The sequence below is a fragment of the Leuresthes tenuis genome, unplaced genomic scaffold (assembly GCF_036924035.1).
Source record: "Leuresthes tenuis unplaced genomic scaffold, fLeuTen1.0.hap1 SCAF_18, whole genome shotgun sequence".
Classification (NCBI taxonomy): Eukaryota; Metazoa; Chordata; class Actinopteri; order Atheriniformes; family Atherinopsidae; genus Leuresthes; species Leuresthes tenuis.
In genome coordinates, this window is record NW_027325372.1 from 23000953 (window position 1) to 23026806 (window position 25854).

At 43.4% G+C, this 25854-nt stretch overlaps 2 protein-coding genes across 2 annotated transcripts in view; one reads left to right on the forward strand and one right to left on the reverse strand.

The window, feature by feature from the left end:
- The window catches only part of LOC140275173 (retinoic acid receptor beta-like), a 155934-nt gene extending 141172 nt beyond the window's left edge, over positions 1 to 14762 (reverse strand). The window contains exon 1 of the mRNA XM_072370584.1: positions 14314 to 14762. Within this exon, the coding sequence (XP_072226685.1) occupies positions 14314 to 14467 (154 nt within the window). The 5' untranslated portion in view covers positions 14468 to 14762. The remainder of the gene's footprint in view (positions 1 to 14313) is intronic.
- Positions 1 to 25854, forward strand: part of top2b (DNA topoisomerase II beta) — a 505727-nt gene that overhangs the window by 199899 nt on the left and 279974 nt on the right. The window lies entirely within an intron of this gene.

The window sequence follows — 25854 nt, forward strand, 5'->3', positions numbered from 1 at the left end:
AAAGGTTCAGTCAGGATTTTTTTCCCAAGTGTTTTTATTTATCTTTAGGCATAAAAAGAACTAATTATCATTATTTATTTATTTTTACAACAATTATTTAAGGAGTGACTGAAATGTCACATGGAATGGACATTGTGCATCTGAGGAACAGAAACAGAAAATGACATGTTTAACATCCACTTTCGTGGCCTATGTGCAACTTTGACAATTATTATGATAAAAAAGTTTTTTTATTTCCATCCACTCAAGTGGACATCATGCATAAAAGGGTTAAAGCAGACTGCAATAAAGCTGGAGAGACAATGGCGTTCCTATAATTTAGAACTGCTTATTATTCATCATTGATAGAAGAGAATAAGAATAATCCCAGGTTTCTTTTCAGCACTGTAGCCAGGCTGACAAAGAGTCCGAGCTCTATTGAGCTAGGTATTGTCATCCAACCATCAGTAATTTTCCATTGATCCTGCTTCTGCACCACTCAGCCTGTCAGTCACACACACCTCATCAGTTAACTCCACTCACCTATGCACACAGCTGCCTCTCATCACATGCAATCAGCCCAGCATATAGTCACCAGCTCCACACTCTATCCTTTGCCAGATTGTTCTTTGCCATGCAAGTCTTTCCAGCGTTCTCCTGCCAGCTTTACCGGTACCGACCTCGCCTATCCCTGATTCCCTGCTTCGTCTGCCTCCTGGTAATTCGACCCAGCCTTCTGTCCCTGACCAAGAACTTTGCCTCTCCTCTCCTGATTCCTGTTTGCCGGTTTCTTAACCGTTTGTCTGTCTGTCAGAGTTTCAGTAAAGCCTTGAACTTTTTACCACTGTCTCCTGACTCCTTTGTACTGCAACTGGGTCCACCACTGAGGATGCCAGGGGGGCATACGTAATTAGCAACCTGACCGGCAGAGCCCTCCTCTGGGGAACAGCAGAGTGGGAGAGGCGGACTTCCGCTTGTGCATCATTCCAGGCCTTCTCTGAGGAACTACGCAAGGTGTTCAGGTTGGGCACTTCCGGATCTGATGCCGCCCGTGATCTGCTCTCCCTGCGCCAAGGGAACCAGTCAGTGGCTGACTTCTCCATCGACTTCCGGACCAGGGCCCGTCGAAGCGACTTGAACACTGCGGCTCTGCGCGATGCTTTTCTGCATGGTTTGGCAGACTACATCAAAGATGAACTGGTTTCCTATCCTCTACCTTCCACACTGGACAGTCTCATTGAACTTACTGTTCGGCTGGACCTCCGCATACAGGCCCGGAGAAGGGAGAGGAGAAGCTGCAGCAGTTCCTGGGCTTTGCCAATTTTTACAGGCGCTTCATCCGGAACTATAGCTCCATCGCTGCCCCTCTCACAGCCCTGACATCCTCCAAGACTTCCTTCCGATGGTCCCATTCTGCAGATACAGCCGTTCAGACCCTGAGGGACCGCTTCAGTTCTGCACCCATCCTCCAAGTTCCTGATGCCGAACGGCAGTTCATCGTAGAGGTGGATGCATCTGACATGGGTGTAGGGGCTGTGCTGTCCCAGCGAGCAGCCAGTGACCAGAAGATCCACCCATGTGCCTTTTTCTCTCAGCGTCTTTCCCCAGCCAAGAGAAATTATGACATTGGTAACCGGGAACTCCTTGCTGTTAAACTGGCCCTGGAGGAGTGGCGGCACTGGCTGGAGGGAACCAAGCAGCCCTTCCTGGCGTGGATGGACCACAAGAACCTGGAGTACATTCGAACCACAAAGAGACTCAATTCTCGACAGGCACGATGGGCCCTCTTCTTCACTAGGTTCAATTTCACCCTCTCCTACAGACCCGGCTCCCGCAACGTCAAACCTGACGCTCTGTCACGTCAGTTCCAGAGGGAGGATGATGGCACCAGTGCTCCTGACACCATCCTTCCGTCCCCGTGTGTTGTGGCATCCCTGACTTGGGAAATTGAGGAGAAAGTAAGAGCTGCCACAGAGGGTCAGCCTGGTCCTAGTGCCTGCCCTACTGGATGTTTATTCGTGCCTGCAGCTCTGAGGTCGGATGTACTCCAGTGGGCCCATGGTTCTAAGTTGACCTGCCATCCTGGGATCCAGAGAACCCGGGAGGTCCTTCTACAACGTTTCTGGTGGGCCACGTTACAGGAGGACACCCGGGTGTATGTCAAAGCCCGCCAGATCTGCAATCGGAATAAAACATTGCGTCAAGCACCATCCGGCCTCCTGCAGCCTCTCCTTGTGCCACATCGCCCCTGGTCCCACATTTCAGTGGACTTCGTGACAGGCCTGCCACCATCGAATGAGAAGACGGCTATTCTTACCATTGTGGACCGCTTCTCTAAGATGGCACACTTTGTGTCCTTGCCTAAGCTCCCGTCAGCTAAAGAGACAGCCCAGCTGCTCCTCAACCACGTCTTCCGCCTTCATGGGATTCCTGTTGATGTGGTCTCGGACAGAGGGCCCCAGTTTTCATCAGTGTTCTGGCGGGAGTTCTGCAGCCTCTTGGGAGCCACGGCCAGTTTGTCATCCGGGTACCACCCGCAATCTAATGGCCAGACTGAGAGGAAGAACCAAGAAATGGAGATGGCCCTCTAGTGTATGGTGTCACAGAACCCATCCTCTTGGTCCCAGCATCTGTTGTGGGTGGAATATGCCCACAACACCCTTACCAGCTCCGCCACCGGTTTGTCTCCTTTCCAGTGTGCCTACGGTTACCAGCCTCCTCTCTTCCCAGCCCTGGAAGGGGAGGCCTCTTGCCCTTCAGTTCAAGCCTTCATCCGTCGCTGTCGTCGGACCTGGAGCCATGCTAGGGCCTCCCTCCTGAAGGCGGCAGACCGGTACTCCTCAGCAGCCAACCGTCATCGCTCTCAAACTCTACAATACCAGGTGGGCCAGAAGGTTTGGCTCTCCACCCGTGACCTTCCTCTGCGTGTGGAATCCAACAAGCTGGCTCCCAAGTTTGTTGGGCCCTTCACTATCGAGAAGGTCATCAATCCTGTGGCAGTCCGGCTCAAACTCCCTCGGTCTATGCGGGTGCACCCGACATTCCATATGTCCAAGGTCAAGCCGGTCAACGAGAGCCCGCTGGTGCCTGCTGCTCCACCCCCACCCCCCCTCGTCTCTTTGAAGGGGGACTCACATATGAAGTGCGCCGCATCATTCATGAAGGGGCTGCCAGTACCTCGTCGACTGGGAGGGCTACGGTCCGGAGGAAAGATCCTGGGTTCCTGCTCAACACATTTTGGACCGGGGTCTCATCCAAGTCTTTCACCAGCAACATCCGGACCAGCCCTCCCCCAGCAACATCGGCAGGGGCCCTTGCCGTAGGACGCTTGCTACTGGCCCTTCCACTGCCCCGGACCAGTGGGAGGTCTCCCTGTCGGAGGAGGAGGCAGTGGACCCACCGGCGAACTCGCCTTCCTCACAACCTGAGGATGGGGAGTTCTCGGGTTCTCCCGAGTTTTAGCCCGCCTTCCTGTTCCCCCTCCTCCCACCCTGGTTCCTTGGACTTGTTTTGGGGACGTCAGGGGCCGTCCCTTGAAGGGGGGGGGGGGGTTCTGTCACAGTTTAGTCATCCAACCATCAGTAATTTTCCATTGATCCTGCTTCTGCCCCACTCAGCCTGTCAGTCACACACACCTCATCAGTTAACTCCACTCACCTATGCACACAGCTGCCTCTCATCACATGCAATCAGCCCAGCATATAGTCACCACCTCCACACTCTATCCTTTGCCAGATTGTTCTTTGCCATGCAAGTCTTTCCAGCGTTCTCCTGCCAGCTTTACCGGTACCGACCTCGCCTGTCCCTGATTCCCTGCTTCGTCTGCCTCCTGGTAATTCGACCCAGCCTTCTGTCCCTGACCAAGAACTTTGCCTCTCCTCTCCTGATTCCTGTTTGCCGGTTTCTAAACCGTTTGTCTGTCTGCCAGAGTTTCAGTAAAGCCTTGAACTTTTTACCACTGTCTCCTGACTCCTTTGTACTGCAACTGGGTCCATACACCACCCGTTACAGGTATTCCTTTAACTCTCAACAGTGACGATTTCTTGAGATTCGTTATCAATAAAATTGTTTCTATCAGAGAGAGGATTTCCACTATTATCCATGATGTATCATCAAATACAGCAGCTTTAGAAGTATCTTTAGAACCCGATTTGTATTTAAACGGCTTCTGTTCAGTTGATCTCTCCGAGCTAAACAGCGACAGTCTCTTCTAACCCATCAACTTGTATTTTAGACCCAATCCCAACCAGACAGTTCAAGGAGGTTTTCCCCTTTATCAACTCTTCCATATTGGATTTGATCAATCTGTCTTTGTTGACAGGATAAGTATCTCAGACTTTTAAAGTTGCTTTAATTAAACAAAAAAAACTACTATATATTCAGAAGTGTTAGCTAATTATCAACCTATATCCAATCTCCTTTTTTTGTCTAAAACTTTTTTTTAAAAATTGTTGCAGCTGAACTTTATGATGATGATTTACATAGAAATAATCTGTTTGAAGTATCAGTCAGGACTCAGGATGCATCATAGCACAGAAACAGCACTGGTGAAAATGACCAATCAGCCTCTGATAGCAGACTTGTGTCTGTGCTTGTCCTGTTGGATCTCAGTACTGCATTTGATATGGTCGATCACAGCATTCTATTACAGAGACTTGAACATGTTATTGGGATTAGAGGAACTGCATTAGATTGGTTTAAATCATATTTCTCTGATAGATTCCAGTTTGTTTTTGTAAATGAAAAAACTTCCTCACACACCAGAGAAAGTTATGGGGTTCCACAGGGTTCTGTGCCTGAACCGATTATTTTTACTTACATAAAGACTTGGATCACTTAGAACTGCTTCTAAATTCAGACAAAACTGAAGTTGTTCTCTTTGGACCTGAGAGCTTCAGGGAGAAATTGTCTAGCTATATACTTACTCTAGATAGTATTCCCTTGGCTTCTAGTACTACAGTGAGGAACCTTAGAGTTCTTTTTGACCAGAATGTAGCATTTGAAGCGCATATAAAACAGATTTCTAGGACTTCCTTCTTTTACCTTTGTAATATTGCCAAACTCAGGAACATCCTGTCTCAGAGTGATGCAGAAAAACTAGTCCATGCATTTGTTACTTCAAGATTGGACTACTGTAATTCTTTATTATTGGGCTGTTCCACAAATTCTCTGAAAAGCCTTCAACTGATCCAAAATGCTGCAGACTGAATTCTGATTAGAACTAACAGGAGAGATCATATTTCTCCAGTTTTAGCTTCTCTTTATTGGCTAATAATGAGTAAGACGGGAAAAAGAAGAACTCTACGGAAAGCGAGATGGAGTTGCTACTTTCTGAGGTGGAGGCCTGAAAAAATGTGCTCTTTGGCACGTTGTCCGCCGACATAAGCAGCAAATGTAAGAGGAGTGGGTGGGAGAGCATGTGAGAGGCTGTCAATGCTGTGGGGTCTGAGAAGCGCACACAAGCAGAGGTGAAGAAGAAGTGGTCCGACATTAGGGTGGATGTGAAGCGGAGACTGGCTGACCACCACCGTAGTGTGGCCAAAACAGGGAGGGGTTCTGTTTGAATAGAGATTTGATTTGACTGTGATTACCCCCAAGGTAAATACCTATTTATTTGTTTAACTCACAACAAACGTGTTCATACAGTAACTTAGTGCAGAAGTGCGCCGGGGAAAAGGTGAGGCTGATAAAGACATTTCACATTCTACGCACAGGATTATTAACATTTCAATCAGGGGCTTGTTAGAAAGATCTTAAGCTGTACTTTAACCAGCAAAAAAACAAAAAACTATGCAGAGCCTCTCCATGCACATTTTTCTCAAAACTGGATGGGTAAACTACTAACATTAGCTGTCCCATTGCTGATATAAAGTTCATTCTTTCAAAATTTTTTTAAAAATCCTTATGTCGAACACTAAGGGGCATAGCCAGTCTATTGAACCAAACATGGAATATGTGGAAAACAAATTTTAGCTAGTTTAAACTGTAAGGTCATTGACTTTGAATAACTCTTTTCTACTTTTAAATTGTACTTAAATTGCCCTATGTTAGCATTTACCTTTACTGAACTATAATTGTAACAGATGTGCCCATTTTCTAACATGGTTCCCGACATTTTAGCTTTTTTCTTTAAAAATGATTCATCTACTTTTTATCCTAATTGTTAAATAACTGCAATAACAAGATTTAGAAACATTCTTAATTCACAAAATACCATGCCTAGGCATAACAGACTTTTAATTCAATATTATAGCAATATATTTGTAAACAAGAAATCAAACACAGATTTCATGTATACAGTCTGAAGCCTCATTGCACTATATGTTTCCCCTATAAAGCAATGGTAGTATGTATTTCTCATTCTCCTTTGTAGTGTAGTCCCACCTGCATTTGCCTCTCTGTGTCTGTTAGCAACACAGCTGAATGCTACCACCTCCCAAAACAGTACTCTTGACAAACTCCATCAGTGACTATAAACGATCAGAGTGATGCAGGATGATTACTTGCAGGTAATATACAAATAATCTGCAGAAGTAATATCATCTAGGTACTCTGTGTACTCTATATCCTTGTATCTACTTCCCCCAGTCAAAACTCTGCCTTTATTGTTCATACAATGAACAGTTGGCAAAGAACCTGAAGCAAAGTCTGCTGCTGCACACAAGCAATTTAACACAATGAAGGCAATTTTGAAATGAGGACAAAGCTGTTTTTTTGCTGCACATAATGACAGGAAAAGAGTTCTTAAAATCTTACCCACGCTTTTGTTTCAGTAAAAATCAACTAAGTAATAAAAACAAAAATCACACAGCTGAACTAAACCTGATAAATTATGTGAGACAGTATGAAGGAGTGAAAAAGAACACAGAGGAAGGAGGGAGGCATTTCCTGAAGCTCCTTAGGGTATTTGCGTATTTGGTTTGTGTTAAGGAGAGAGCAGTGGTGATTTGGGCGTGGAGCAGTAGGCATGCCCTGGGAGGATTAGAGGAATATTATTCCTATTCAGTGGCTCAAGCTCCTTTTTTCCTCCTTCTCCACTTAGATGATGTTCCTTCCAGTCTGGAAATGTTTCTCCTCCTAGTTTTCTCTGCAGGAGTGTCAAGCACATAGCTCACATATAGCAGGCCAAGAAAGAGGAAATAGTCAAAGTTCACCAAAAGTACACCAAATCAGAAGCAGCTTTCTGCTGCCCTCCAATATGCGTCACAGAGAGGGATTTTTCAACAGAGCTTTAAATACACAAAAAAGAAAATAACGATGAGCAACACTCATTCATCTTCATATCGGATGAGGAAATTAAACAAGGAGCTGTAAGGGGAGAGATGAGGATCTGGTTTTTATCAAGACTTCAAAATCTCTTTTTCTGTATTCTATTACCCAAGCCACTGACCCAAGAAAATATTCCCAGTATGTATGCAAATACAAGTTTTGCGAAGAAATTCGCAAAAATACTTTGGGAGGACAATGCACAATAAAACTATATTTTATAATGTAACATCTTCTGAGAACATCCATAATGAGAAATGAATGTCAGTAGAGTAAAATGCAGTTGTCTACATAAAAGGTGACAAGAGACTCTCCTCTACCCCAATGGGCCCCTCTCCCCCTCTAGTGGTAATGAGAGCAACTGCATGTGATTGAAAAATGGCATTGAATGAAGGTATTGGTCGCATTATAAAACAAAAATTTATTTCTGATGGTGTTACTTTGCGTATTGGTTTGTGGGTTGTGGTTTGAGAAGATGGTTGACGGTGGAGAAAAGCTGTTTGGAATTTCCTGGGCTGTGTCTGATTGCATTGGAGTAAAACTGTGACCTTGCCTCTTTTAGGGACTTTGAATATTATTGTTGATGCTAGACAAACTAGATTTGTTTATGAACAATGAGGCCAGAGGTTTTGTGGCGCCGCTCAAGGACCCGTCCTGCTGCCTTCATCCTCTGAAGCCTATCTGTAAACCAGGGTGCTGAACGGGTGAAAGTGACTGCTCTGGATTTAGAAAGGGGCATGGTGGTCTAGGAGTCTACTGAGGTGGCTGTTGTAATATTCTACTGCTTCGACGGGTGGTGAGAAGTGTGTGGAAAGATGCCGGTAGTCTGCTGCCAAGTGTTTATCTTTTTGGGTTTCTAAAACAGATATTGCGTTTGGGCTTGGAGAGGTTGAGTGAGGAAAGCAACTCCACAGAAACAACCTTGTGGTCAGAAACACCTAGGTCATACACCTGCAGGTTGGTGAGAGGGGCAGAGTTTATGATTACTAGGTCCAAGGTGTGCCCTCTGGTGTGTGTGGGGGCATCAACAAGTTGCTTGAAATTGAAACAGTCCAGTAATTGAAGAAATTCAGCGGCAAAACGGTAGGAGGGGAAGTCAACATGAATGTTCATATCACCTAGTATGATAACATCTGCAGACGATGTGCAGAGAGTTTCGACATCTCAGGGATGAAGGATGAGTTTGCAAGGCATTCAAACGAAGAAAGTTTGGGTAATGGCTGCAGAGATAGCTCCAGCTCGCAGCGATGCATGACTGCCAGACCGCCACCACGACCTTTACTGCGGGCTTTCTGGAGGTACCTATATCCTGGGGGACAGCTCTCATTCAAGGAGGAAAAGGTATCTGGTTTGTGCCAGGTCTATGTGATGCACATAAAATCCAGACGTTTATCCAGTATGTTTTCGTGAATGAGGCAGGATTTTTTTGCGATTGACTGGGCATTAAACAGCTCAATTCTGCTTCTGAGAGGAGGGACAGATCTTTTCAGTGGCCGTAGCAAACTGAAATCCACTCCACATTTTCCATCCAGCCCCCGGAGAGACCTTGCCATGGAGACGCCTAAACTACTAGTTTTTTGTTTTTACATAGAAGAAAGCAGTCATTGTCAACATTTACTATCAATATCAACCACCTTCCTTCCCTAGAAGTAATTGATTCAATAATGTCACCTCTAAACTTGTGGAGTAAAATCATAACACCAGCAGAGTGGTTTGTGCCATGGTCAAAGAAAACAGAATTTCCCCATTGTGACTTCCAAAATTTTTAATCGGATTCACCAGAATGAATCTCTTGTAGAAAAATCAAATCTGCTTTAGTGTGTAAATAAAAATAAAAAAGTGCTTTTCGTTTTGTTAAGTCTCTTAGACCTCTCACATTTAAGGAGACAATATTAAGTGAGTTGAACTCAAAATTCTGCATGACCTTACAGGAGAAATAAACAAAAGAAGGGACAGACAAAAACAACAAAAAAAAAACAAGAATCAAAAACCTACTAGTACTAAGACTAGAAAGCTTCGTGATAGCAAGGAACCTGAGCCTTAGATGAACTATGCCATCCCCAAAAACAAGGCAGCAGCGACCATTAAGGAACCCGTTGAACAGTATCAAGCAAAAGGTTATCAAACATTAGGCGAGCATATGCCTTGTGTTGAAAAGAGCAGACCCGGTGATGAAGAACAATGGGTCTGTTGAATATAAGAACGAATCATGAAATATTGCATAAGTCTATTCATTCAGAAAGAAGTCAATTGAGATCATAAATAAAAGTCTCTGCAAGTATGTTAAGGTATAATATGATGAAAGACTAGCTCATGACGATGATAATGAAGTCATATAACAGTAAGAGGCTAGTTTTTCAACTATTTCTCTTTTCAGCTAGATCAATTTTTTTCTTCTTCTTTTCTCTTATTTCACCCCCAAGCAGTCAATCTTCTTTCCTTCAATGTAAGCGAAGGGGCCTCTCAATGATGCTCTCTTCCCCTCATCTCTGGCCTTCTTCACCAAAGGCCACAGTTTCTCTCTGGCAGCGGCATCCTAGGGGATGAAGGCCTCTTTTATGCTGAGATTGTTGTCGCGCAGATACCTGTATTTCTTCGCTTCCCGCCAGATGATGTCTCGGTAGAATCTTATGGTGAATCTAATGATGATTGTGCGAGGAGAGCCAATCTTTTTCACGGTGCCCAATCGATGGATGATGTCCACAGCGAGTGCCATCTTGTCGCTAATTTGTGGTGCCAATGTTTATTGTAATTTGTCCTCCCCGTTTTCCTCCTTCACTCCATGTATTTTTAGATTCGACAGTCTACCGTGTCGCTGCATATCAATCAGTTTTATCTTCAGTTGAAGCTTTCTTTCAGCAGCTTCTCTGTCTCTAAGTCAATTTCTGTATTTTCTCACTGTGGGTGGTTACCTGATTTAGTAGCCGAGAAGTCCAAGTTCTTTAATCACCGTTGTCCACGGTGGAGTTAAGAAACGGTTGAGATTTATCAACTGGTTGGCGGATATAACTCAACATAGTAGTACCGGCAACAGCGTGGAAGTGCACAAGTTGTTTCCAGCCGCGTAGCTGGTAGCAAGGATGCTATGTGGACTTCCACCTATGTGGCAGTGATAGCAATGGATGGCATCGGGCTTTCCCAGGGGCACTACACAATGGCAGGGAGGAGCAGGATCCAGGCTGTCCAGGACAAGACTCAAAACGGAGGCTCTCCGGCCACAGTGGCAGCGGCGATGATGGGGATTCAGGGTGTCCCCAAGTTTAAAAAGATAGCTTATTTTAAAGCGTGATGCTTATTTATAAACTCGTCGTTGTTTTGGCTCGGCTGGAGAAACGGCGAACAGGCATCGCCAGCGTCCTCTCCCAGCAACAACAAGCACCAGACAGAGTGAACTACTGTAGTCCCTAAACTCAACCAGGAAGTATGTAAAAGTGTTTTATTTCTATTTTTGTGTTATTGATAGAACATAACAATGTAATCCCGTGGTGAAGAACTCGTGTGTTGGTGTAGAAACGCAATTTAATAAGCGCATTAAAGTGCTGTGTGTTATAGCACCATCCAAGCCTAACATAATTTATATGCATCTCTGTATAATTGTGTTCATGCTTTTGCAAAGCATTTTGAAAAGTGATTAACAAGATAGCTTCCTTTGCAGTCCTGCTTTAGAAATGAGTGTTCCCTTTTTCAGAAAGGAGGATCAAGTCTCAGGAACAGTTTTTTGTGAGAATTAAAAATGTCCACGAAAGCTGGCTTATGAAATTAAAAGCTTGTATTTAAGATGTTTTTAAGACTAAGGCTATGACATGAAAAGCTATGAAACGCCCCAAGGTGAGTTTATATAAACTTAATAAGGTGCATGTATCTCCAGTTGTCGTGGGGCAGGACTCTCTTGGCATTTGATATTTAATAAGAGGTCAGTGACTCTGCTGATATGCAGTATCAGTGTAACCCTAATGGGACCTTAAAACCATACTAATCATGTCGATTAAACATGCCTACCATCAAACAGCTCTCGTTTAATTTCTCTGTCATACATGGCTTTTTATTTCCCCCCATCCGCCTTTCATTTCGCACACTCACTAAATTAGCTTGGCCTGCAAGCTGTGCTAACGGCCTTTCATGTCCACATCAGAGGTGCTTAAGTCTTGATGACAAAAAAGCCCCAATAATCCCATAACAACACATCAGCTGTACAATACATATCCTGCCACAACATCACAGTCCTTTCCGCAGATTTATCTGATAGCTTTGGTTTTATGTTTATATTGGCGCAATTAAATCAAGCTGCTGATGTGGAATACTGCTCTGTCTTTGCATGTATCATATGCAATCACTCTTCAATCCATTCTTTCTATCTATTTGAAGGAAGTCCTTGACCAGTCTTAAGTAACATCCAAACTGGAAGATGAAGTGCATGATAATCAATAGTAGGCTTGTTGTGAACGCAGCTAATTAACACCCAGACAGTTTCTATTATCTTGAATAAATAAATTAATGAACCAACATTTCAGTGACCCTGAGAGAGGTTTTCCCAAATCAAAGTCTAATCTAGACAGCACCTTATTCAAACTGGAAAAGTAGGAGGGGCCTCAGAGCAAATGTGTTGTGAGAACGTGAAGAAAAAGAGTCTCATTTCGCCCTATTTAATTTAGTGCTTCATGAGACCTGTCTTTCAAGTGCGAGTACATGTGTTAAAGGGAAATTACTCTAATTGCATGGGTAAGCATCTCAGAATCAGCTTCTCTAATGTGATGGGTTATGGAAAATTATGTGATGCTGCTGCAGAAAGGTAGACCAAACATTATGTAAAAGTACAGTGCAAGATGTGCGATGCTTCACAAGGTGAACTGTTTGAAATTTAAACTACAGAAGATTAATGGAGGCAAAACAATCAAAAAGACTGCACTAACTTCACCACTAATTGACAGAGGACTTTATTTTTTGCATTTATTTATTAATTCATACATTTTTTATGTATGGTCAAACATTTACCTGTCAGTGATATGGGTATGATATTCTGACTAATGCTCTGTCAACTATTTATATCTACATTGTCCCCCACAGTCTGCTCCTATGCTAATTTTGTTCATGCTTTATTTAAGCAAGTTGTTTCTGTAAAGATTAAGTGAAATTTGGGATTACAGACATTTTGGAATAATTTAAGGGATTTTTTTCCACTAATTTCATTGTTTCTACTTGACATTAAAAATCAAGATGTTTCTATTGATGAGGAAGTTATTTTAGATATAAGTAATAATTAGATTTTCTGAAAAATATAAAGTCTTCTTAAATGACTACTGCAAAATGTCCTGAATTAAAAAAAAAATCATTATAAGTGAAAAAAGATTATATGTTGATCAGACTGTTCAGACAAATTAATATTATTTCACTGATTGTATTTGCTTAACATTTTTCTTAGTATTTTTTTTTCAATCAAATCTCAATAAAAGTTAGAAACAAGATGATCAATGTGACTTCAGGGGATTGATGAGTGTAAAACATAATTGATATAAAAAAAATATTTTTTATAAATGGAATCAATAAAGACTGAGACAGTTTAACCTTAGAAATTCCACTTAGTAAATTACACACTGAAAAGGAAAGAATATTATTCTAAAATTATTTTTTTATGTTTGATGACAGGTTGTGGGAGTCATGACCTGAGTGTTTGTAAAATCCTACCTACAGCCTTGCAAGAGAACATTTGATTAAACGTTAGGAGTGGATGATCCATCGAGTATAAACAGGTTTAACAGTGAAATCACTGACTAATATTGTGATTGGTTTGCTTTAAAGCTGGCGTTATTTGATGATTAAGTAGTCTGCAGAGCACCAAGAAATTATTGGAAAAAGATTTGTAGATATCATGAATCAGCCAGTTGGAGTTTCTTAAATGAAACCTGGAAGATGTTCTACTTTGGGTGCTGCTACAAGACGCCACTCTTAGCGCTTAAAATTATTTGATGAGATTAAAAAAAATTAAACTATCAGGCGCGGAAGGAAAAGGCAGATTTGAGGAGTTTCTGTGCCATTTTGACCCTGGACTACAGCAGACAACAGAGCGACCTAAGACAGCTGCAGGTTAAAATTTGCAGCTGTAACTTTAGCACTTTCTGATAAGAGAATAAATCACATAAGCAGCGGGTGGCAGACAAAAATAAACACTGACAAGTGGCTCATAACCGCACAATTAGTGTCTAAAAAATACATATCTCTTATTAAGCTATATTAAATAACAATAATTTTGTGCTTAATAGCACGCTTTTCCCGTACAATTTTATTTAAGTTTCCTATAGTTTGTCATTTGCCCCGTAGTAATTAGCGTGCCTCTCTGAGGCTTTACACTGATGTAGCTAATTTGTTTTCGTTTCCCATTTTGTTTTTCTTTTGTCGCGTTACAAAGACTCCTACTATGTATCCACTAATTCTCCTGTAAAAATGATAAGAGCATTCCATCTATCAGCATTTGTCATTTCTTGTTCGGACCACTAATCTTGTTGAAAAGTCCACGGGATCATTTATCTAAATCAGTCAAGTGCGGCGCAGGGAGGGAGGTGTGGAGACACGGCCTGTGTTTACGCTCTACATTCCTCCAGCCAGCACGTTGCTCTCTGAACTGAATTGATCCGATACAAGCCATACATCAGCTGGTCGGAGCTGCTTCCACGGCTGGGAATTTATGGAGGCGCACCGCGTCTTAAAATATAAGTGTTCATCTCTATCTACCATCAAAAACTTTTCAAACGTTGTTCTGCTTCATAAACTATTCTTCTTACGAATGTTGATGTATCTACAAATAAATATTCATGCTAACGTTTCTTGAGGCGCAGAGTTTCCAAAAGTCTAAAATAACAATTCTATGACTAATCTGGAATGAGCGAAAGTGCGTCTTGACTTTTCATGTTCCAAAACTTTTACTGTAATCACCACCTGCAGATCCCTTTACAGCATTATATTGTGAATTACTTGGACTGACGCAGCCTGTGCTGGCTTACCAGAGCCGATCTTCACAGCTCTAACATCATGCAACAACAACAACAACAGATGATTAGGAGAAGTTGGACCTACAGTGCGCGTTCCGGCGGTGCTGCCACTTTCTGTGCGCCAGTCCGTTGATGCAGGCTTTCAGAGCTTTCTCCTGCAGCACACAGGACGGACTGGACGTGTAGAAATCCAGCATCTGCCCCGGACTCACAGCTAGCACGTCCATGCAGTCAAACATAATAACAGACGCCTCGTTCAACTACACTCTTGTGCGTTCTGGATAAAAATCGCCCGTAGGTGCACACAACTCCATCAAACTCCTCTTCTTTCTCCCTCCTCCTCTTTTTCTTCCCCTTCTTCTTCTTCTTGGCAAGGTATATTTCGCACCTCTTCTCCTTCTTCGGCCCGCACCGGAATCATAAATTATTTCGGACTAAAAATGTTCCGCCGTTTCTTCTCGATGCTCCTTTGCAGTTTACTCTCACCGGTTCTCCTCAGCGTCTAAACAAGACTCTTCCTTAATAACAACAACATTATGCCGTCTCCACAGAGCGCATCGTCCCGATTGTCGATAGCAATTTAAGCAGTACGCAAGCCAGCTCGAAAAGGAGACCCCCCCCCCCCCCCAAAAAAAAAATAAATAAAAAATTAACACGGACGGAGTTTAAAAGCGTGTTCTCCTACGCAATAACGGATGGACTATCCGTATGTAGCTCATTTCCAACTAGTTTTGCCACAGAGAATGATAGATTAAATTGCCCTAATATATGCGGGTGAACTTTGTATGAACCCTTCCGATGCAGCTGACCTTCAAATGACCCAGGCAGACTGACATCACTGCAGCTACGCAGCGCAGGGAAAGGCAAAGAGAAGAAGCGCAGGGAAAATAAGAATGATCGACTAAAAGACTACATCTTTAATTGTGGGCACGTTGACTGTAGCCTCTAGGCACAGTGACCAGAAAATACCCCATTTCTACAGACAGGGCCATTTAAAAGAGGATATTAAAGATTTATGTGTTAATAGCAGCACCTTATTGTCAATATAATTTTTTTAATTTAACGAATTAGATCAACTGGTGAGACCCTTATTTATTCATATCTTGACCTTCCTGATTGGTTAATGGTTTTGATTAAAATGTTAACTTTTTAAAATAGGTATAATATAGGGTTTGGACTCAGCTTTATTTTTGTCACGATAATAAACAGAATTTTATAACAATGCGCAGTTGTCTGGAGACACCCCTCACATCAGGATTATATGTGCAAAAATAAATGTAAGTACAGATACAGGAAAACAGTAGAAATACGGTAGAAAAGGAAAACAGAGCTTGTATAGTTCTAATGGCCTACGTGGATTATATGACGTTGGTGACTACAACAGTGCCATGAAGAGAATACTTGAGACTTAATAAAAATCGAAAGAGGGCTGGTATGAAAATCAAACCTACTTAGTATCTCAATAAGTAGAGGCAAATTAAGTGAAAGTTTGTAATAGATGAAGAAAAAATTCCAATAATTAAGGAAAAGGCAGTAAAGAGTTTCAGTAGGTGGTACCAGGTCGACTTAAATGATGGAGAGCAGGCAGGGCAGTTTCAGAAAGCTGTTGCTGAGGGACTGGATAGAATAGATAAATCAGGGCTTCCAGGAAAGTTGAAGCTGTGGTGTCTGCCATTTGGATTGTTTCGCCGGTTGATGTGGACACTGTCTGTATATGAGATTCCATTATCTGTTGCAGAAAAAAATGGAAAGATTAGTTAGCTTTTACATTAGGAAGTGGCTAGGTGTTCCTAGATGCTTAAGTACTGTGGCACTGTATGGGGAAAGGCATACTCCAGCTCCTAGCATCTCGTCTAGTGGATCTTGTACTAAAGTTAGGACAGAGCTCCTGTTAGCTGGGAGTAAAGATGTGGTAGTTAGTAAGGTGGTTCCAAACCCAACCAAGGGGAGGAAATGGAATCCAAGAAAGGCACCTCAGGAGGCAGAAGCAACTCTTAGACATACAGAGATTGGGTAATGTTCAAATAGGCCGGGGAGGCTTGGCCCAGGCAAACCGGTGTGGAGTAGAGCAGGTCCCAAGTAGAAGAGAAAGTTAGTTGTTGAGCAGGTTCGTAGACAGGTGGAAATGTTAAGGGGTACAAAGGCAGTTGCTCAGGTTAAGCAGTAACAGTAGTTGAACTGGGAAGGTGTAGAGAAGAAAAAGCTTAGTTGGAAAAAGCTGTGGAGTATGGAGGAAAAGAGTATTAGATTTTTGATAGGGGCAACATATGTTGTATTGCCAACTCCCAAAAACTCTAAAACTAAATGGAGACCTGTTATGTTTGTTATGTTCAGGTACTGCAACTCTAAAGCACATTTTGTCAGGTTATAAGTGTAAGTGCCAGCTAAGCAATAATAATTTAAGTTAAAAACAGTTAAATATTAATGATGATAAATTTGTTGTAATTCTATAGGCTTAGAGTATGTTAGTTTAAAATACACAATTGGTAATGTGTAAAAGGTTAAAAAATGTTTCTATGCTGTAATTTCTATGATGTGACGTCATTATATAACGTTAACTATGGTAGGCTAATTGACTGTGTGTACTTTAGTTTTCGAGTCAGAACATGGTGGAAGCATCACAGTCTTGACCGTGCGTCAGACCTTGTAATTTGCTTTGTTGTTTTTAAGTATACATTTTAAATGACAAAGGAAGCTGTCATGTCTCGTCGCTCGCGTGGAAAAGGAGTGTTTCTTTTTTGACTGACTCAAGAAGTGGTACAGAAAAGAAGAAATAAAGGAGTGCTATCACAGTAAGGTTAGTCTGTCACAAGCCTGGTATACGTGGAGACATAACCAGGTATTTAGAAGCTTAGCTGCAGGTATTGAAGATAAACGAAGGCGGGTGAATTTAGGAGGGTCCAAGGTGAAGAGAGTGGCAATTCAGTTTGTTCAAGAGGGGGAGAAAGTTAATAAGACAATAAGGAGGCAAGGCAACTTAGAGGATGCTTGTGATTGGGAGATGTAGGTAGTTTTAGGAGGAAAGCTTGTTGTTCCCCAGGAAATAGCCTTTACAAATCTAAGGCCTGACATAGTCTTGTGGTCTAGGAGTAGAATGAGAGTGTATTGCATTGAGATGACTGTTCCTTGGGAGGAATTATTAGCAGAAGCATATGAAAGGAAAAAAGATTAGGTATGTGGAGTTGGGGGCAGAAGCAGAGCAGCGAGGATGGAAAGTTAGGATATGTCCAGTGGAAGTAGGATGTAGAGGATTTGTTGCAAAGTCTGTTGAGCCTTTAAAAACCAGGCAGCCATTTTTGGTGAGTCGGGCTGTATGGCCTTGTTTTTGCTGGCATTTTTTGTGATTGTAGGACTGCGTAGGTGAGTTTGTCTGCCGAATCTGCTAGTGTGTCTTGTCCACCTTTCCACCTTTGGCACCGTCTATACTTTCATTACACCCTACCCAAACCAGGGTTTGTATCCCCACACCGCTGTGACTGGTGTGCAGTTGGTGAGAGGCTGGGGTGGCATGTGGTTGTGGAAAAAAAAGATGGTTGGCATGAGGGGAGTGCCTCCGAGATGCAAGTGATCACTGTCTCGGCTCCTGGAGGTGTCGTGGGCCCAACTAAACGAAACACTGATGAAAGGAGGTTCCCACCTGATAACAACAATGACATATTGACATATGTCAGCACTGCTCACTGGTCTATATAGATATTACAGGGAATTATTTTAGCACAAGTTTCTTGTGTTTACCTTAGATAATGATCTTGAAGTTCCCAGATTTGATCGTTCTTAAGGACTTAAGAAGGCTCTTAAGAAGGGTTCAGCTAAGAAAGAGCGCTAAGATAGGGGTGTTTCCAAGATGCGTTCTTAACTGCCTTCTTAAGATCCCGCCAAAGAAGCTTCTTAAGAAGCTCTTAGTGGGAGCTGAACACCGCCGTGGTGGTGAAACTAAATCAATCAATGCCAGGGAAAATCGATCACCCACCACTTTATCAGTGCATAAATCAGACACAACGCCCTATGGTCCCCACACACAGGTGCAATTTCTTCTCTCTTCTGATTCTGCCCTCTCCCATATCTCTCCTGCTTCTCTTGTCTTGTAATGTCCTGTCTCAACTTCAGTGCCTCTCTCTGCATTGCTCTCAAACTAAATCATGGAATTTATCGGCTGGTCTCTCAATGCAATTGACAAAATCTTTGCTACAAGAAGCTCGGGTCCAGGGGAACCTGTCTGTCTCGACGGAACGTTTGCCGCTGGGTACACGAGGGACTCCTGGGGGAAGTGGAGAGTTGTGTGCCTGTCGATTCTTTCCGTTGAAGACGTCGAGGATCTATACATATTCGGAACCATGATAACGAGCTTTCTGCTGATTGGATTAGGCATTGCCCTGGTGTATCGCAAAATTCGGAAGTCGGAGACAGCGGTCATAGGCCCCAAGCTGCCCGGCATGTTTGAATCGGTGGGCAGAGCTATTGGCTCTCAGACTGTGGTCATTAAACGCAATATGGAAAACATCTTGGAGAAGCTGGTGGCTTTGCAAAGGTGTATGGATCGTTTTTGTGACCAAAATGGACAAACAGAGTGAGTCGTGTCCATTGAAAATGACTACTCGCCCTAACCAACTATCATAATCTAATCTGCATTCCTGGCAACGGCCTCAGCCAAGGCCGCTGCTGTAACAACTCTCCTGAAATCACTGCTGTGAGACGCTCTGAGCTACTTCTCCCCCTCCCTTCTTCGGACACCTGGGGCCTCATGTACAAAGACTTGCATGGATTTCCTACTGAAACGTGGCGTACGCGCAAACCAAAATGCCCTCCAACGTACAAAAATATCCGGATGTATCAATGTGTGCGCACGCATTAATTCAATTTTCTTTTGTACATCCCAATCAACGTGGAATTGAGCGCACATGTCGGAGTACCCGACTCCTCCCTGTCCACGCCCCTACTTAAATATGCAAATCATATTTAAATGAGCCCTGCACCTGCGATTCCTGTCTCTGCACATCAGAAAATATAGAAAAAACGAATGACTAAGATGGGAAAAAAGAATAACTTCACCGAAACTGAGATGGAAGTGCTACTGTCCGAGGTGGAGGAGCACAAAAAGGTGCTCTTTGGCACCCTGTCCTCCGGCATTAGCAGCAAACGTAAGAGGAGTGGGTGGGAGAGAGTGTGCGAGGCTGTGAATACGGTGGGGTCGGAGAACCGCACACAAGCGGAGGTCAAAAAGAAGTGGTCCGACTTCAAGGTAGATGTGAAGCGGAGACTGGCTGCCCACCGTCGAAGTGTGGTTAAAACAGGCGGCGGGGCAGGAGAGGTGGGGCCCACCCTGTTTGAACAGCGAGTCAGTGCAATTATGGGTGACATTGCTTTCTCAGGGATGGTTGGAGCACATGTGGGTGACTCCGACAAAGGTAAATACCTATGTATTTGTGTAATTTTGTGTAACTCACAACAAATGTGTTCATACAGTAGCCTTTTACATGGTTGAAATCAACTGTTGCCGGGCCCGAATGGCCTCCAGGGTAGGACACACATTAATGGGTCCAGCTTCTGGTTCATTTGGTGGGAGGATATGCTGCTGTGGCAGTGGTATGGCGTGCCGGTTTGCCACGTTGTGAAGGATGCCACACGCCATCACAATGCGGCACACCTTCTCAGGACTGTACAGCAGCATACCCCCTGTCCAAGCATCGCCACCGTCCCTTCAGTAGACCGATCGTCCTCTCAACCACTGACCGACTGTGGGAATGGAGGTCATTGTACCGCTCTTGGTCAGTCTGAGGGTTGGTGAGAGGGGTCATCAGCCAGGTTTTAAGTGGATAGCCACGGTCACCTGGGGTAAATTGAAAGGAGACAAAGTTAACTGGATATACAGTTTCCATTCGTTATTCTACATGTATCACATACTATTGTTGCAAAATAACGCGCAACGTGCGTGCGCAAGTGCATGCGTGCGCAAGTGCGCAAAGGAAAAGGTGAGGCTAAGACATTTTACACTTTTCGCACGGGGTTATTAACATGAGTAATTTGCACTCTGAGATAATCAGGGGTCAAGATCTTACGGTGTAGTTTAAACAGAGTGAACAAAAAAAATAAAACTGTAAAACACTAACCTTAAGCACCGACTAATGGTGCTGTGAAGACGGGATAGAAATTTAGCACATGCTCAATACACGTCACAGGGAATAACATTAGGACAAGTACACGAATATAGTTACTTACCAAGAAGCCCCCCATCGCGCACAGTGCCAGCTTGTAGTCTGTTCCCAACAATGGTGTTACTCAGAATGTATGAGTCGTGCGTTGAACCAGGCCACCTCGCCACAATGTTAGTTAAGTGCATTTGCGCATCATAAATGATCTGTACATTGATGGAATGGAATTGCTTCCTGTTGACATACACAAATTCATCCTGTGATGGCGCTTTTATAGCAATGTGTGTGCAGTCGATAGCTCCGATTACAATAGGAAAACCAGCTGTCGCTGCAAATTGCGCTTTTTTTTTTTTTTCCCCTTGTCCTGTTCAGCATTATGGCAGCAGAATTGTAGTCTGAATACCTTTTATGCCAAACAGATTTGCTTTGCCAAGGGAAGTTTTATAAATGTAAAGCTCCCCTTGATGCCCATTTATTTATTTCTGTTTACAATATATAACATGTAATAGAACTGAACCGGACCGGGGGACAAGGAAAGAAGAAGAGGAAAGAAGAGGAAATAGAACAAAAATAGAAACAAAAACCAGACAACCAGCTGCTACACCTGTAAAAAAACAAAACAGACAAAAATCCATGGTCTCTGTTGCGAATCCAGCCTTAGCGCCACCAGGAGCACCTGAAAGCAGACAAGCAGAGAAAAAACAAACACACAAACAAACGAAAACAAGCACAAGTAGCAGCAATCGCATACAACACAACTGTGGATATAGATGACCTGAGACGACATGATAATACATCAACTGCTTAGCGTGCATGCTACTGGACTAATGAATGTGTGTGTGTGTGTGTGTGTGTGTGAGAACATGCAATACCCATGGCACAGGACCTACATGATAACCGTGCTTAGTTATGAGTGTATAAGTGTACAGAGCCACAATCCACAGCCCCCCCAACCAATCAGAAGCAGGCAGAGAGGGCCACAAGACCCAGGCCACCAGCAGCCCCCACGGAGGCCTTTCCGAGGCGCAGTTCAACCGTCCCTCCATCTTGGTCCCCCAGTATGGAGGTGAGGGGCATTTCGATTACTTTTTTTTTTTTTGTCCGAATTGCACAATGTATCCCCTACAATTTCACTAATCAATCTCCCTTCATTGCAGGTGATGCAGATTCAGACTCCAAGTAACTGTGCCACCGTTTTAGTTTTTCATTTTTATCTTTTTTTTTAATATACTACTTTTCCTTTTCAACCACGTGTTGCATGGGTCATTTTGCGTAATTTCCTAGCTTTCGAGCCATATACATGATAGTTGATATGGGTTGTGTGATGGTAGTGGGTTTAATGTTGGGAGTAGGGTGGTGCTGATATCAGTGCTTGGTGACTGGTGGTTACGGGGTAGGGGCTGATAGACATAAAAAGAGATTCACAAGCTCCTCTCTGGTCTGGACACCAGCTTGGTGGAGTGCTGCTCGGGATTCACGGGGGGCGGGGTTGGGGGCTTCGTCTTCTGACGTTTCCCCATCTTCTCCCACAGGAGGCAGCTCATCTGCTCCAACATACACTGCTATGTTGTGCAGCATGGCTGTGACAACAATCACGCGGCAACATTTCACAGGTGACAAGCACAGCCACCCCTATGAACGATGGATACATCAGTAGACTTCCACCTGCCAAACACCCGTTCAATGTGGGAACCTCTCCTCTTGTGGTGTTTCTGGGTTGGTTATCGGTGTCACGAGGTAACTCCGGAGTGGGTAGCCACATGTCCCCGAGGAAGTTGCTCCTGCCAAATTCTCCTCTGCCAGCCTTCTGCCCCACAGCTGAGTTGGCCCACATGAAGCTGTCGTGTGTGCCTCCTGGACACCTGGCAACGATGTCTGTGAGGCCATCGTGGTCCACCGCCACCTGAGTGTTGATGGCAGCGTAATGTTTCCTCCCAATCCAGCACGGATCCACCAGGGAGGAATTGTGGATTCGGATCAGTGTTCCATCCATGACACCAATCACCCAGTGGATCCCAGCCATGGCATAAAATCCACGGTGGATCTCGCGGACCTCGTCCCGTGTGTTGAGCATTCTGATGTGTGTCCGGGCATGGCGCAGGAGGATCGGTGTCACGGCTGCCACACTCCGTGAAACCGATCTTGCTGAGACCGGTCCCATCCCCCACCACCTCCAGGAAGCTCCCCATTGCGTAAAAATGCAGCGTGGCCAGGAGCTGCACCTCTGGGCTGAGGGCAAAATTGCAGCGGGTTGCCCTCTGAATGTGTGGTGACACTAGCGTGACGAGGCATTGGATCTCCACATGGGGAAGCCGGTGCTTGGACTGGACAGTGGGGAGAAATGCTGCCGCACATAGGCATTTATGTAAACTATCTGGCTTTGCGCACGGCGACGCTGTTGGTTAGCAGCGAGAATATGCTGTATTGCAGCCATGGTGTCTCACATGTGTGGACTTCAGCAACGCCTTTCTATAGACTAGCAGGTGGAGCCTCTCTTGATGAGGTTCCAGCCGAGTTCAATTACACCTGTCAGTTTCCCTGATGTCTGTGAAGTACCACAGGGTTGTTGCTGTTTTGATAGCTACTGTAAACTCATATGCGGATGCCGAATGTGTCTGAAAACGTAAAGAGTGATTGTATGATTCATTTTATTTATATAGCTACAGGAACACATGAGCAATTCTTTATCTTTATATTGTTATTTTTCTTCTTGTACTCTTTTTCTTGCGTCAGTGTTCTGCAGCTATGAACGCACATTCATCATTAAGCATGGTTTTAGTATTCCTTTGAGTGTCAGATATAACTGTACCTGACGCGACTGCAGTGAGCGTTTGGTCACTAAGAAGGCTGTTAAGAGTGGATCAGGGCGATCTTACGTTTCCTTCTTAGTGAAAGATATTCTTAAGCTAAGAACGACTCTGGGAAACATGTCCTTCTTTCACAGCGCTCTTAAGACCGTTCCAAAGAAGCTCTTAGCGCTTAAGAGCTTCTTAACGTATCTGGGAAACGCGGCCAATATTTGTTATAAGCACCTTTATTCATCAACATACCCTGAACCCTCTTAGACAAACTTTCTTTTCATTTCTATAAGTAGTCTTCAGGAATAGTTCTCCAAAGGGGTGTTCCACAAAGCTGGAATAAGGAAAAGCCTTGCTTATCTCGATAAATCTGACTCATTTAAGAAAGAGTTCCGTTCCACCAACGTGGCTTATTTGAATGCCAGCTCAGTAAACATGATAGTTTATGCCAATGAACTAGCATGCTCCTGGGCAGGCTTACGTTCAAGCTTAGCTCAGCTGCGTCTCAAAGAATGTCCAATTGGCTGAAACAGACTTCCGAAAGAAAGTTCCCCCTGTTAGAATTCCGCTCTCCCTCAACTCATGTCTTGTATAAAAAACAAAACAAAGAAAAATTGTGTTTATCATATCACCACTTTACTGTCTTGAAAAATCAATAGTGAATCAGTGCCAGTGCAACTAAAGAAACGGAACTATACAAGTACTGAACATGAAATTAAATGAAAAAGAACATGATATTCATTTAAACTAATTGATACCTTATTATTATTATTATTATTATTACCTTATTCAGGCTGCTGCTCCACATATAGCCAATAATATAAAACAACCTACTGGCTGACGTATTTGCATTAAGTTCATCATCAAGCTTCAATCTCAAGCTTCCCCAGTGTTTTCGGTGCACGAGACTGTACGCATCCAGGCCCGTGCTGATCCTGTGGAGGCTGACTACGTAAACCGAAATTTTTTCCATAGCCTAAATGTGCAGCTACGTATTGGGGATAATTGTCCATAGACTCTGAACTGGATTTCTCATTTAGAAAAACACCACATCAACCCCACCACATGAGTAATCCTAAGCAATGTTACATTAATGCCCTGTGAAACCAAGTACCTCATCATTGACTCCTATCCTTCATGCATACAAAGGATTTGTGATGGAGGTAATTTAAGTTCCAACATTGTGGCTAAATGGCAGTTCAATCAGTTCGTGATTCTAGGACCTTCCGAGCATCCTCACTGGCACAGGTTTGCACAAGGTGCGAGAATTTTACTTACCCGAAGGAGTGTACTTTTTGAGTAAAGTGTATATAGCATAGGCATAATTTTGGTAATTTAATGAGAGGTCATCTTAAGGAATTTAAAGTGCTCGTCATACTTTATTATAGATAGCCATATAAGGCACATATTGCATCAAATTGCCAAGTGTTTGTTGGTTGAATGTACATATGTATATTCAACCAACATTTCTCTTATTCTGCAGGAGAGTTCAATGGTGTCCTGCTTGGGGACAGAGGCTATGCATGCTGGCTGTACCTCCTCACGCCATATCCTGATCCAAAACCAAGGGCAGGGAGGGCATTCAACCATGCACATGCTAAAATGAGGGCACAGATAGAAATTACCTTTGGCCAAATTAAATCCAGGTTAATTGCTCAAAGTTCTCAGGCACCATGGCTGACTTCTGACAGAGCCATCTTAAATTAATAGTATATTTCATATTTTGTACATTTTGTCTTGCTTGATTCCCTGCAGGTTCCAGTGCCTAAAAAGACGCAGAGTTTCTCCTGACACAGTGACGGACCTATACAGGTACACATTTCTGTTAATCCTTGTTGTTGAGTTAGAACTTATTTTCATAATTTAGCATTGACACAGTAGCAGTTTAAGTTAGAGCAAGTGTAAGAAGGCTGAATGAAGGCTAAAAGATCATTTATAATTTTCCTAATGTTAGGTCATGGCACCCCACTGTGACTATAAATGTATAAACAACACTTTGTATGAACCGTACAATAATGACAAGTTTCAAGTTCAAGTTGTGTTGAATTGTTTAATTATTCATGTTTTTCAAGCTGTGGAGAGAAAACAGAATTAAATACAATTCACACCATGACCTTTTCCTTTGTCAGAATTTATACTTGCATCCCTCTCCAGCTTCATGTATTCCATATCTAGTTTGGTGCCCAATAGATATTTCCATTTGTACAAAGTTTGGACATCCTGAGGCAGATGGTGTCTCCCACCACTGAAAGATATAGGCACATCTATATCTTGAGAGACTGACATTTTGAGGGAAATAGATCAATACCTTCTACATACTGATCCCGCACACTTTTGGGAACATATCCCGAGGAGGTCCCTCCCTCTATTACTTCCAGCAGTGGCCGCCCACTGGTGTGAGATTTTCGGGTGGAGGACCCCCACAAGTGGCAGAGGCCTCTGGCCTTTTTTTGGGAGCTACAGTACAACATATTTACAGCTCAGCAAATTTTTTGGACAAACACATTTCTTCAAAGGCTACTTACCACTCTGAAATATGTTCTCATATTTTACTTTCACCTGCACCCTTCCTGAGTCTGGTTCTGCCAGAGGTTTCTTCCTGTTAAAAGGGAGTCGTTCCTTTCAACAGTTGCCACAGGCATGCTCAGGACGGGAGATTGGACTGAAGACAAGTTTCGT